Below are 14,193 nucleotides of genomic sequence, written 5' to 3'. Positions count from 1 at the left end.
AGTAGTTGTTTAGTAGTCCGAAAAATGTCGGAAACATTAACTTGGTTGACAGTGCTGTAGATCATGTAACTGTTTGTCACATGCAATATGTTTTGTGGACTTCACCGGACAGATGTTGCTCTCCGGTTTTGTGTTGAAACAAAGGTGTGGTTGAATTTATTCTGCCACTGTGCCTTATTGTCTCGGCCTTTAAGCCTATATATCAGGGTCGCAAGGCATATGAACTAACAGGTTATAGAACAAACAATGCAAGTATCACAACACGTAGGTTGTAATATGGATTTTTTTCCCATGGTTTGGCTTCCCCAGTGATTTTACCCACGCACCGCTACTGTGAACTTGGAAGTTTTATGAAACATTGATCAATCAATGAAACGCAGCATTCATCTACTTCTCCTTCATGTCATTCCAGAGGAGTTCAATGATAAGATCCTGTGTCCGGAGCTGAGTGACTCTGAGCTGCAGCGTCTGCATGGAGAGGTGCAGCACCTCTATGAGACCTACTGCCTAGAAGAAAGCATCGACAAGATCAGCTTTGACCCCTTCATCATCGAGGAAATACGAAACAGTAAGCTCTGCTAGATTCTCAGTACACAATCATCGTTCAACATAGTGTGACGTGCGCAGCCTTTTTCAATCAGATATGTGCTATTTTCTCGAAGTCCACAAACCTTGACAAGCCAAGCCTTCCCTGTGGCTCAGTTGGTAGAGCATGGTGTTTGCAATGCCAGCATGGTGTGTGCAACGCCAGGGTTGTGGGTTCGATTCCCACGGGGGGCCAGTACAAAAAAATAAAATAAATACTTTTTTTTTTTTAAATGCATGAAATGAAAATGAAATGTATGTATTCACTACTGTAAGTCGCTCTGGATAAGAGCGTCTGCTAAATGACTAAAATGTATGTAAATGTAAATATATGACTTGCTCTTTTTAATATTTTAAATTTATTTTACTGCGCTCTGTCATAATTGGCACTAGTTGCACAGGGGCCGTACGAGGGAGTGGTGAAGCTGCAGACCATGCACTGCCTGTTTGAGGCCTATGAGCATGTGCTGTCCCTGCTGGAGAGAGTCTTCACACCCATGTTTTGCCACAGCGATGAGGTGAGCCCAAGTACAGCGCTTACACTGTACTATACTATCGTCTGTGTTCTAAATTGCACATTGTGCAAACATACTATGACCGAGTCAACGATATACAAAAGCAAGTTTCAGTATACAAAAGCAAGTTGACAAATGGATAATATTTTCCCACATTTATAGCTCTCTTTCTCTCTGCAGTATTTCAGACACCTTCTGAGGGGGGTGGAGTCTCCAAAAATGGACTCCAGAATGAACAGGTTTGTGCTCCTGATAGCAATGACTACATTGGAAAGAGGTCTAATATTACTCTAAGCTGAAGTGTGTAGTGTAGTTAGTTTTATATATATTTTTTTTTGTCATATAATATAGTCCACAAATGTTCCCATTACATCTAAATAGAGACTTAATTGGAGAGCTTTAATATTCTTCCAAACAGAAGTGTTAAGACTAGTTTCATTATGTCATTCATGTAATACACAGAATGCCTCCAAGTCTAAATCAAGTTCACATCAACACTACATTAGGGTGGTGTATTAGTTTTTTGTTGTTGACGCCCACCACATCCCCACAAAGGGCACTGAGGCTAATTTGTACTATTTGTGGGCTGGTCCTCTTTATCCTGGCAGCCTGTAATTCATTGTGCCTATTATTCCAGGAATAGTCTGAGTTTGGATGATATGAGGTGAGTATGTGTTTTGAATGAGGCAGGCCAAACTAATGTCCCTCGGCTGGCTGCTGTTGATTTAGCTGCATGCAAGGTATGCGACTTAATATGCCCAGAATGAAGTGAATGGAACCAAAATTTGCATGAGAACAAAAGCATTGTGGGGCAATAAGCACTTGTCTTCAGTAGACTTTTGCAATCGAGTGTTTGTATGTGTTTTTGTATTGACTTACTCTTTACTGTGTTGAATTGCTATAACTGAACAAGATTTGGGGTTATAGGCCTATGTTACATTTTGGATAGATGCATTGGTCTTTATTTTAGTTGCATATACAAAGTCGCGAGTGCTTGAATGGAGGAAGAGGAGGACGATGGAGTTGCCCATAGCCCCATTACTGATCTCTTCTCATGCCGTTTCTCTCTTGGTCTATCTATCCATGTCTTGTGTGAGCGTCCATAGTTTTCTTGTGCGTAACAGCTGCCCGACCAAGTCCACCTTTTTGGGGCAGTGTTGAAGGGCCTCAATTTCACGCCATCTCTCTTCAACCCTCATTGGTTGTCCCCAATATTTGGTCTGTACTAACGTTCCCATCTAACATTTCTAACTTCTATTGACATATGGCTAGCTATGAGCCTCAGTCTGTAAGCATGGACTCCTGTAATACACAACTTCAAAGTGCCTCTCATCTGTTTTCGTCTGTCCGTTAGTTGAATGTGCAGCGTTTCATAATGTGTGCTCTCGTTGTGTGTTTTTCGGATTTGGAAATCAGCATGGCATTTTGACATGAGGCAAGGCTGCAATAACATCAGACGTTTGAATAAGTGGCCTCAACAACTGTTGACAGGAACACATGCAGTCACACACAGCTCCCTTTCCGACTCTCCATTTCCTAGTTGGTGTGTTCACTTGTGTTGTTCACGCATGTTTTTGTGTGTGCCTGTGAAGGAACATCTCAAAACGAGGGGAGTCCTTCGGGATAAGCAGGATCGGCAGCAAAATCAAAGGTGTCTTCAAAAGCACCGCCATGGAGGGGACTATGCTGCCGTACGCCATGGTCAACGCTGAAGATGAAGCGGTGAGCGCTTCCCCTCCAAATGGCACTCTATTCCCGATATAGTGCAATACTTAAAACTGACACCCAAAGAGAAACCAATTTCACTTCCTCATCTTCCACTATCTGTACAGTGAGGGGAAAAAAGTATTTGATCCCCTGCTGATTTTGTACGTTTGCCCACTGACAAAGAAATGATCAGTCTATAATTTCAATGGTAGGTTTATTTGAACAGTAAGAGACATAATAACAACAACAAAAATCCAGAAAAAAGCATGTCAAAAATGTTATAAATTGATTTGCATTTTAATGAGGGAAATAAGTATTTGACCCCCTCTCTATCAGAAAGATTTCTGGCTCCCAGGTGTCTTTTATACAGGTAACGAGCTGAGATTAGGAGCACACTCTTAAAGGGAGTGCTCCTAACCGCAGCTTGTTACCTGTAAAAAAGACACCTGTCCACAGAAGCAATCAATCAATCAGATTCCAAACTCTCCACCATGGCCAAGACCAAAGAGCTCTCCAAAGATGTCAGGGACAGTGGCCTCCGGCGGAATGGGCTACAAGACCATCGCCAAGCAGCTTGGTGAGAAGGTGACAACATTTGGTGCGATTATTCGCAGATGGAAGAAACACAAAAGAACTGTCAATATCCCTTGACCTGGGGCTTCATGCAAGATCTCACTTTGTGGAGTTGCAATGATCATGAGAACGGTGAGGAATCAGCCCAGATCTACACGGGAGGATCTTGTCAATGTTTTCAAGGCAGCTGGGACCATAGTCATCAAGAAAACAATTGGTAACACACTACACCGTAAAGGACTGAAATCCTGCAGCGCCCGCAAGGTCCCCCTGCTCAAGAATACATATACATGTCGGTCTGAAGTTTGCCAATGAACATCTGAATGATTCAGAGGACAACTGGATGAAAGTGTTGTGGTCAGATGAGACCAAAATGGAGCTCTTTGGCATCAGTTCAACTCGCTGTGTTTGGAGGAGGAGGAATGCTGCCTCTGACCCCAAGAACACCATCCCCACCATCAAACATGGAGGTGGAAACATTATGCTTTGGGGGTGTTTTTCTGCTAAGGGGACAGGACAACTTCACCGCATCAAAGGGACGATGGACGGGGCCATGTACCGTCAAATCTTAGGTGAGAACCTCCTTCCCTCAGCCAGGGCATTGAAAATGGGTCGTGGATGGGTATTCCAGCATGACAATGACCCAAAACACACGGCCAAGGCAACAAAGGAGTGGCTCAAGAAGAAGCACATTAAGGTCCTGGAGTGGCCTAGCCAGTCTCCAGACCTTAATCCCGTAGAAAATCTGTGGAGGGAGCTGAAGGCTCGAGTTGCCAAACGTCAGCCTCGAAACCTTAATGACTTGGAGAAGATCTGCAAAGAGTAGTGGGACAAAATCCCTCCTGAGATGTGTGCAACCCTGGTGGCCAACTACAAGAAACGTCTGACCTCTGTGATTGCCAAAAAGGGTTTTGCTCATGTTTTGCAGAGGGGTCAAATACTTTTTTCCCTCATTAAAATGCAAATCAATTTATAACATTTTTGACATGCTTTTTTCTGGATTTTTTTGTTATTCTCTCTCACTGTTCAAATAAACCTACCATTAAAATTATAGACTGGTCATTTCTTTGTCAGTAGGCAAACGTACAAAATCAGCAGGGGACCACGATCAAATACTTTTTTCCCCTCACTGTATATGAATAAGTGGTTTTCATGTTTATTATCACCAAAGGGTTTATTTTTTTTAGCTAAGTACAATTAAAGGGGCATTCTGCTATTGGTACATACATTTTTTGACTTTTATGTAAATTATATGATTCTAGAAGAATATAACTTATAAGTGCCTCATGAGCTTAGTTCAACTGTTGTCCCACACCTCCCATGTGTTGCAGATTGAGGAGGCCACTATGGTGGTGGAGGATAACACCCCAGTGGAGGCTTGCAGTACTCCAGGAGTCCTGAGAAACCTGTCAGCCTGGAGCATCACCATCCCCTACGTTGATGAGGTCGATAGGGAGAGGGTCCCTGTGTTCTGTATCGATGTGGAGCGCAACGACAGGAAGGAAGGTGAGGGCACAACCCAGAGGTGTTTATGAATTAGTCCCAAATGGCACCCTATTACCTACATAATGCACTACTTTTGATCAGAGAGTCCTGGTCAAAAGTAGGACACTATGTAGTAGGGCTGGGGGATATGGCCTAAAGATAGTTATGGGTGATTCAAGATATATTGGGGTAGTGTGGTATACTGGTATGAACATGAATACCGGTATGACGTTGTGCCATGATGTGGATTTTGCCATATCATGGTAAATTAATAAATGTATGAAATAAGGCGTTTTTGTTAAAAACATTTCTGTCGAGTGATATAGCCTAGTGGGCTAGTTCAAATTGTTTTATCTTTTACATTGCTTTTTTTTTAGCTAAGAAAAAAAGTAGGAGCATGGATGTTACACACAATCTGCCTGCCAATCGAAGTCAACAAACAAACATGCAAGCAAACATTTAGTGAAGTAAACTCCTTTCGTTAGCAAAAGTGTCCAGATGACTGAAGACGAGGAAAATAATGCTATTGAGGTTGATTTGCAGGACAACGAAGAATTGGTTCGAAAAAAGGGGGCCTCTGTCGTTTTGGAACTGGTTTGGCTTTATGATATCGGACCACAACCAACAAACAGTATTGTGTAAGTTGTGTAGACACATTGTGCTAGCCAAAGGTGGAAACACCAGCAATCTTTTTCACCATCTGAAAACCCTGCATGTGCGCGAATAGGAAGAATCTACCAGAATGCATGCAACAAACCCCCGGAGCAGCAGAGCAAGTCCCAAGACATCTTCAAGCCGGAACCACACTCAGCTATCACTCAAAGCATCAGTCATTAGTGGTAATCCATATGACAAGAAGTGGAATGAAATAACTAATGCAATTACGTATCACATAGCGAAAGACATGGAACCAAATCAAACTGTGGAGAAAGATGGTTTCAGAAAGTTGATTCGAACTCTAGACCCAAGAGACAAGATCCCGAGCCGTAAAAACTTCAGCAAAACATGTCTACCAGAACTCTACACAGAATGTTGGGGCAGAGTTGCCAACGAAATCCGTGACGCTGCATTCTTCTCTACCACAGCCGATTTATGGTCAAGCTGGACCAAAGAGCCATACATAGCCTCACGATTCATTACATTGACGACAACTGGAAGCTGCAAAGCAAATGCCTTCAGACCTCTTATTTCCCAGACGACCACACCAGAGAAATAGTTGCAGCTGGGCTGAGGGGAGGCACTTTCAACCTGGGGCTTGAAAGAGTCGCGTCAAGTATGTATGACTACCGACAGCGGATCGAACATGGTCAAGGCATTGGAGCTGAACAAATGGACAAGACTAGGGTGTTTCGGACACAGGCTACACATTGCTATTGGTAAGTTTCAACATCCAAAACACACAGAGCTAGGTAGACAAATAACGTAACTTAAAAACAACAATTTAAAATATCTTATTGTATTCCTTATCTGTTTGAAGTTATAAGAAGCAACAGGCAGTCTAGTATATGTTAAGCCGAATATATTATAGATTTGCATATGTGTGTGTGTGTGTGTATATATATATATATATATATATATATATATATATATATATATATCTATATATATATATATATATATACACACACATATACACATACACACACACAGCTATGCAAATCTATAATATTTATTTGTAAATGTGTGCAATATCCAAACATTTCATGGATTACATTGCTTTTATTTAATATTGATACGTTAGGCTATGGTTTCAGTATATTCATTTTTCTTCTCTCTTTCAATAATAAATAGCCTACTCAATAAATGATCCCATTTTCTAAAGCAACAAAGCTCTCAATCACAACAGTTGTATGTAAATCTATAGATGGATTCAATTTGTAATTATGTCCAGTGTCCATGCTCTAAATTGTTGTAATTACAGCAGATGCAATGTTATTTCTATTGAATAATTGTGATGAATATGTAAATCTTTTTCACCTTTTTATTTTTCAGAGAAGAGAGTCCAAAACGAACCTTGGGTTTCCCAGGCCACAGGAGTGTGCAAGAAAGTGGTCAGCATATTTTCCTACTTGTGGAAGAAGCAGAAGGCCCTGACAAGTACACAGGATAAAGTGAGCCTGCCCCTCCACAAGCTCATCACGGAATCCCCGACTGTATCTCGACTGCAGATGATGGAAAGAGTCCTGGTGCAGGAAAAGGCCGTCGCACAAGTCCTGGCAACAGACAAAATACACGGCACCCTGCACCCTCCTGGCAAGACAGTGAGGTCTTTGAATCCATCACGGCAGCACCTCCAGGATTTCACAGGATTTTTAGAATGTTATTTATTTAACCTCTATTTAAATAGGTAAGTCAGTTAAGAGCAAATTCTTATTTTACAATGACGCCCTACCCCGGGAAAACTCTCACCTAACCCGGACAACGCTGGGCCAATTGTGTGCTGCCATGGGACTCCCGATCCCACACAGGATCGAACCAAGGTCTGTAGTGACGCCTCTAGCCCTGAGATGCAGTGCCTTAGACCGCTACGCCACTTGGGAGCAAATGCCATGTCAGGAGAGACATACGTGAGTGTGTCGTATCTGAAGCCGGTCCTCCATTTGTTCAAGACGGAGGTTCTGAAATGAAATGATGGCGATGACCGGTGTTATGCGGAAAAAAGACTGCACTTCTTATATTTGGCAGGAAAAAGTAAAACAAAACAAAAAAAAGTATACATTTTCTTTAAATCCTGAGTGCATTAAATATTTGTATTTAATTCTACTGCATATTTATTTAACTCGTATAGCTTTTGTTTCATGTTTGCACAGGTTTACCACAGAAGTAAACAAAAATGTATACAAAAATGTGCAATGCCCCCTTTGTTTTTATAAGGTTCAAAGCAATATTTTGTCATTTATTAACTTTGAAGGGCTCATGAAATGTTTTTTTGTTTACAGTATATCGTTATCGTCCGGACAGTGGAAAATATTGTGATATGAATTTTTGTTCATATCGTCCACCCCTACGATAAATATCTTGATTCTTTTTTTTAACGTTTAAATAAGCTTTGTTGCACAATTAAAGGTCAAATATGCTGCATTTCAAACAGTCAGCAATAATCTAATGAATTCAGGGCGTATAAAATTATACCTAGGCTAAGATATAAGCCTTCTACCATAAGCTTTCTATTTGCTTGCTAATAAGGTAGAACAGTTGAACTATTATGAATACATTTACATTACATTTTAGTCATTATCCAGAGCAACTTACAGTAGTGAATGCGTACATTTCATTTCATGATTATTTTTTTTTTGTACTGGCCCCCCGTGGGAATCGAACCCACAACCCTGGCGTTGCACACACCATGCTGGCGTTGTAAACACCATGCTCTACCAACTGAGCCATAGGGAAGACTGGGTGAATAGACCGTCCTGTCCGTCTCTACTGTTTGAACAGCATAGCCTGTTCACTTTGTTTAGTTGTTGAAATCAAGTGGCCTACCTCGATAAGAAGATGCTTATTTCTCAGAATGACAATGAGTTGCCAATTCCTTATATAAATTATTATTTTTATGCTCATTGCACATTTATAAAAAAAACCCAGACAAGACAGCTAGTATATAAGTCTGTGGCTAAAATGCTGCTAGCAGTAGCGAGTCAGAAACTGAGCATGAATTTTCCACAGTCATGTTTATTGACACTCCCGTTTTAGTAGGGTCTGCTCTGTTATGAATGTTGGGAGTTGCGACATATAAAAAGAGTATCGTTCTCCTCTATTACAGAAAAATAATGTCTTTAAGTATTTCGGTGTCCATATGACCCATTCTGTTGGCCCAAACCTCAAATGCAAATAGCAAGTTTAAACTGCTTCTTGTCAGAGAGCAAAAAGTTATCGTTTGTTGTTGTGAGTGGCATTAGTGCTTAGTGTCTGTGTGCGAGTGAGAAGGTGCACAGAAGGAGCGAAGGAGATGAGACCAAAAATACATAAACGCTCATAAAAACAGGGAAAAAATGTACTTTTTGATTCTTGCGATACAAGCGTTTGGAACATCGCGCTGAAGCATAAATTCAAATAAATCGAATTAATTCTATATATTGGCCTACCTACTATGTAGGTAATAAAGTGCCATTTGGGAAGCAGCCATACATTTGATGAATTGTGACAGTGGGGATTGGGAAATATACAACTGCAATATTGATGTTAGTTTTCAATTCTGTTGACTCTTGAGCGGTTTTCTCAGTGGGGCATGAAACGGAGAACTGGTCCATCTTCAGAAGATACATGGAATTCTACGTTCTAGAAAATAAACTCACAGAGTTCCATGGTAAGATGTCACTTATACTTTCTCACACATTTCAACAGAGGAAGTATACCTTTTTGGCTTTATTTCAGTCCTGTGGCTGGTGGATGCAGACAGAACTTTTTTTCATTTTTGACACTGTAAATGTCACTAGTAAATTGACCTTGTTCACTTTTGCACAGGCTCATTTGCAGATGCACAGCTTCCCTCGAAAAGAATTATTGGACCAAAGAACTATGAGTTCTTGTCATCCAAAAGGGAAGAATTTGAGGAATATTTGCAGGTAATCATTCATAGGCCTGTTGCTCTGCATAATGTGCAGTAACTGTAGTGCATTCAAGGCTTTAAACAACAATCAATCAAATTACTCTATATCTTCATCTCTCTTGCTTTTGGTGAGTCCTGTGCATGTGCATATTTGTATTGTGTGTGTGTGTGTGCATCTATGCGTGCATCCGTGCCTGCATCCATTCCTTTATCCGTGCGTGTGTTGGGAACAGAGACTGATGCAGCACCCAGAGCTAAGTAACAGTCAGTTGTTGGCAGACTTCCTATCGCCTCACAGCATGGAGTCTCAGTTCATGGACAAGATGTTGCCTGATGTAAACCTCGGTATGGAGCATTTTCTAACACATTCATACAGTACATCATTAACGTCTATGGAGCATTTTCTAACACATTCATACATTATAACACGAGGAGGGCTAAAGATGCCCTGGAGAAGTACATGTTCTGCGTCCCAAATGCCGCCCTATCCTCTATATAGTGCACTACTTTTGGCCATGCATTCATACAGAATTTATAGGACTAAAAATGCCATGGTGAAATACATGAGAAGTTCATTATTGATTAGCTATGTAGCTCCATGTGGATCTGTGTTGATTAATTGATTTTATTCCTTCTCAGGTAAAATATTCAGGTCTGTCCCTGGAAAAATTATAAAAGAGGTAAGAGGCATTTTTCCAGTGTGCTTTTAATAGTAGAATATCTCTTGGGGTTCCGGCCAATACCAATATATCAATGTTATAGTTCATCTCTGAGACTCAATTTAACTTGAAAAGGAAGTAGATATGATCAGACAATATTCCGGCTCAGTCGACTGATATTAATCGCAATGTTCTGTCTTTATTTTCCTCTGCATCTCTGCCTGCCAGAAAGGACAGAACCTGGAGCCCTTCATCCAGTCCTTCTTCAACTCCTGTGAATCTCCCAAAGCCAAACCTAGCAGACCAGAGATGACCATGCTCAGCCCTACTGCTGAGAAGAACAAGAAGGTGAGGCTAGGGTTGCACAATTCCCCAAAGTAATAAAAAAAAAAAATCCTAAAGTAGGGTCACATTTCCCCCAAATTCCCTAGTTTTACCTTTACAATTACTGTGCGTGCCAACGGTGCAAAACTCCCCATTTGCCCTGGGACCACGTACACACTTCACAGTGAACACTAATTGTATACATCCCTCCCATCAAGCTCAGATATATCTAGGGATGTGTCCTGCTTCAGTGGACAACCTTGACCAATGTTCCCTCTAAGGCTTGTTTTGAGATCAAAGCGAGAGCTGCATGTAGCCACATGTGCACATTTGTTCATATCCATTGCTAGTTAGGGAGTTATTAGCCTAGTTATAGATAATTTGTAGTCAGCAATGGGGGAGTGATTGCTTCCTACAAGAGCATCTTTGAAAAGTGAGTCGGGTAAAAAAGCTTTTTCTTGTCTTAAAGGGGAGGTGTTGTATTTTGAGACAAATCAAATCAAATGTATTTATATAGCCCTTCTTACATCAGCTGATATCTTAAAGTGCTGTACAGAAACCCAGCCTAAAACCCCAAACAGCAAGTAATGCAGCACGGTGGCTAGGAAAAACTCCCTAGAAAGGCCAAAACCTAGGAAGAAACCTAGAGAGGAACCAGGCAATGAGGGGTGGCCAGTCCTCTTCTGGCTGTGCCCGGGCCGAGATTATAACAGAACATGGCCAATATGTTCAAATGTTCATAAATGACCAGCATGGTCAAATAATAATAATCACAGTAGTTGTCGAGGGTGCAGCAAGTCAGCACCTCAAGAGTAAATGTCAGTTGGCTTTTCATAGCCGATCATTGAGAGTATCTCTACCGCTCCTGCTGTCTCTAGAGAGTTGAAAACAGCAGGTCTGGGACAGGTAGCACGTCCAGTGAACAGGTCAGGGTTCCATAGCCGCAGGCAGAACAGTTGAAACTGGAGCAGCAGCACGGCCAGGTGGACTGGGGACAGCAAGGAGTCATCATGCCAGGTAGTCCTGAGGCATGGTCCTAGGGCTCAGGTCCTCCTCCTCCGAGAGAGAATTAGAGAGAGCATACTTAAATTCACACAGGACACCGGATAAGACAGGAGAAATACTCCAGATATAACAGACTGACCCTAGCCCCCGACACATAAACTACTGCAGCATAAATACTGGAGGCTGAGACAGGAGGGGTCAGAAGACGCTGTGGCCCCATCCGATGATACCCCCAGACAGGGCCAAACAGGCAGGATATAACCCCACTCACTTTGCCAAAGCACAGCCCCCACACCACTAGAGGGATATCTTCAACCACCAACTTACCGTCATGAGACAAGGCCGAGTATAGCCCACAAAGATCTCCGCCACGGCACAACCCAAGGGGGGGCGCCAACCCAGACAGGAAGACCACGTCAGTGACTCAACCCACTCAAGTGACGCACCCCTCCTAGGGACGGCATGGAAGAACACCAGTAAGCCAGTGACTCAGCCCCTGTAATAGGGTTAGAGGCAGAGAATCCCAGTGGAGAGAGGGGAACCGGCCAGGCAGAGACAGCAGGGGCGGTTCGTTGCTCCAGAGCCTTTCCGTTCACCTTCACACTCCTGGGCCAGACTACACTCAATCATAGGACCTACTGAAGGGATGAGTCTTCAGTAAAGACTTAAAGGTTGAGACCGAGTCTGTGTCTCTGACATGGATAGGCAGACCATTCCATAAAAATTGAGCTCTATAGGAGAAAGCCCTGCCTCCAGCTGTTTGCTTAGAAATTCTAGGGACATCTAGGGTTATCTTTCTATCTTGGGACCTAGAACAATCATCTCTGTTTTGTCCGAGTTTAAAGACAGGCTTGAATAAGCTAAGTAGCCAATAGGCAAAGTGTAGCATAATATTTCTGATTCTTTATAATAATGTTATGGGAACAAGAATACATTTTATTTTGTAAAGTGGTTTAATTTTCAGTCACCTTCCTTGTCTAAAGGACAACTGCATAAACAGGTTAATGTCAAGCCCTACATGTTTTTTTCAGAAGTCTCCTGGAATGTGGGCCTACATTGAACACCAAACATTGCCTGCTACTGTAGGCTGAATGATAGAACAGCTATTTCTGTGTTAAAATGTTATGGGATGAATTTACTCCATTGTTTTTGATGGTAGGCCCTTCTGGTAGGCCTACATTATGATCAAATAGCCACAGTAGCCTACTTGACCTCTGTCTGAAACTAACTTAAAGTGGGTACAGCCTCAGTGTTCACAGTAAACGAGCGCTGAAAGTTGCACTGCATTTTCACAACGTACAAGCTTGTGCTCAGCAGACCTGAAATTTGCTCAGTGCCGAAAAACATTTTGAAGAAGCATTGGCCTTGACCCCAACTAATAAATTAAAACCATTTCTCTTAAATCTCAGGCGCTTTTACAAATGACCCCACGATGAATGCTGGAACGAAATATTTTAGTGTCTTCCGTTTAAAAAAATATTTTTGTCACAGTGTCAAATACTTAGCTCTGCTCTTTCACAGGATGTGCTCATTTCAGTCACAATGATAAATATTTGCATGTTCCTTCCACTAACCATAATGAGAGAATGTTCCGGTCATTCCAGGGTTTAGCACTTTTGAAAGAACATATTCCATGGAAATGTTGCATGTAAAATCTCAGATTTAAATGATTAAGTAAGTGTGTCAGACTGTTAGTTAGAAACTGCTTTAACTGACTGGTTTGATTCACTCTGAACTTCCTTGAAAGACTGAGTTGTGTGTTTTGTAGTCTTTCATTTCTCGTCAATATAAAAGATTCCTATCTCCCTAGCTATTCACTGACCTGTACAAAAACAACGCTAACCTGCCCGAGGGCCTGGAGAAGAAACACAACCGGAACTGCTTTATGGAGGTGATCTCAGTGGAAGGGATGTATGACTACATGATGTTCATGGGTAAGTGACCAGGCACCAGGGAAGAAGTAGTCCCCTGTGACTGAACCATGATTTGAAATATGGTAGTCACACAAATAAAACAAACATCTTGAGCATAATACGGCTGTCATTAGAAGTGAATCTAGTGAAAGAATATGGAGGGTTTTAGTATTGCCAGTGATGGCCACTACAGTACATGTAATGATATGAAGGTTGTAGGTAGGCTTGTGACTGTAATTGAATAGCCGTGTAACTGACGGTAATGAATGAAGTCCAACATGAAAGTAAAATAACAGTCTAAACATTTTATTTAGGCCTACATTCATTTTAGTATTTTGATTTTTTTTTTTAATGAACTTTATTTTCATGTTTATTTTTTTTATTTAACCTTTATTTAACCAGGTAGGCTAGTTGAGAACAAGTTCTCATTTGCAACTGCAACCTGGCCAAGATAAAGCATAGCAATTCGACAAATACAACAACACAGAGTTACACATGGAATAAACAAAACATACAGTCAATAATACAGTAGAACAAAAGAAAACAAAAAGTCTATATACAGTGAGTGCTTATGAGGTAAAATAAGGGAGTTAAGGCAATAAATAGGCCATGGTGGCGAAGTAATTACAATATAGCAATTAAACACTGGAATGGTAGACGTGCAGGAGATGAATGTGCAAGTAGAGATACTGGGGTGCAAAGGAGATGTAGATACACTTGACCTAATAGCGGGAGTGTTTACTAATGATTATAAGGAATTGTTTCTGTAACTTAGTATGTCTATTAAACGTTTTACATCTCCTATTTCCATCTGTCCTTTGATGCTACAGCAGCTAATCACTAGATGAGCAGGAGTGTACAGCATTATAGGCTATGAC

General features: G+C 41.4%; 1 protein-coding gene across 4 annotated transcripts in view; it reads left to right on the top strand.

Annotated features, from left to right (window-relative positions):
* Window positions 1–14,193, top strand: part of LOC106607698 (sorting nexin-14) — a 32,381-nt gene that overhangs the window by 14,876 nt on the left and 3,312 nt on the right. Inside the window, exons 14-25 of one of the 4 annotated variants that reach the window (XM_014204934.3) lie at window positions 413–568; window positions 979–1,103; window positions 1,281–1,339; window positions 1,738–1,764; window positions 2,693–2,822; window positions 4,712–4,886; window positions 9,088–9,171; window positions 9,330–9,430; window positions 9,648–9,759; window positions 10,054–10,094; window positions 10,302–10,421; window positions 13,213–13,336. In XM_014204934.3, the coding sequence (XP_014060409.3) occupies window positions 413–568; window positions 979–1,103; window positions 1,281–1,339; window positions 1,738–1,764; window positions 2,693–2,822; window positions 4,712–4,886; window positions 9,088–9,171; window positions 9,330–9,430; window positions 9,648–9,759; window positions 10,054–10,094; window positions 10,302–10,421; window positions 13,213–13,336 (1,254 nt within the window). Of the gene's footprint in view, window positions 1–412; window positions 569–978; window positions 1,104–1,280; window positions 1,340–1,737; window positions 1,765–2,692; window positions 2,823–4,711; window positions 4,887–9,075; window positions 9,172–9,329; window positions 9,431–9,647; window positions 9,760–10,053; window positions 10,095–10,301; window positions 10,422–13,212; window positions 13,337–14,193 lie in introns of all 4 variants that reach the window. The other 3 variants (XM_014204932.3, XM_014204937.3, XM_014204936.3) reach the window with 3 other exon arrangements.

The sequence above is a fragment of the Salmo salar genome, chromosome 06 (assembly GCF_965601325.2).
Source record: "Salmo salar chromosome 06, fSalSal1, whole genome shotgun sequence".
Taxonomy (NCBI): Eukaryota; Metazoa; Chordata; class Actinopteri; order Salmoniformes; family Salmonidae; genus Salmo; species Salmo salar.
The sequence above is the reverse complement of the archived record's forward strand: the minus strand, read 5'-3'. Positions and strand labels throughout refer to the sequence as shown.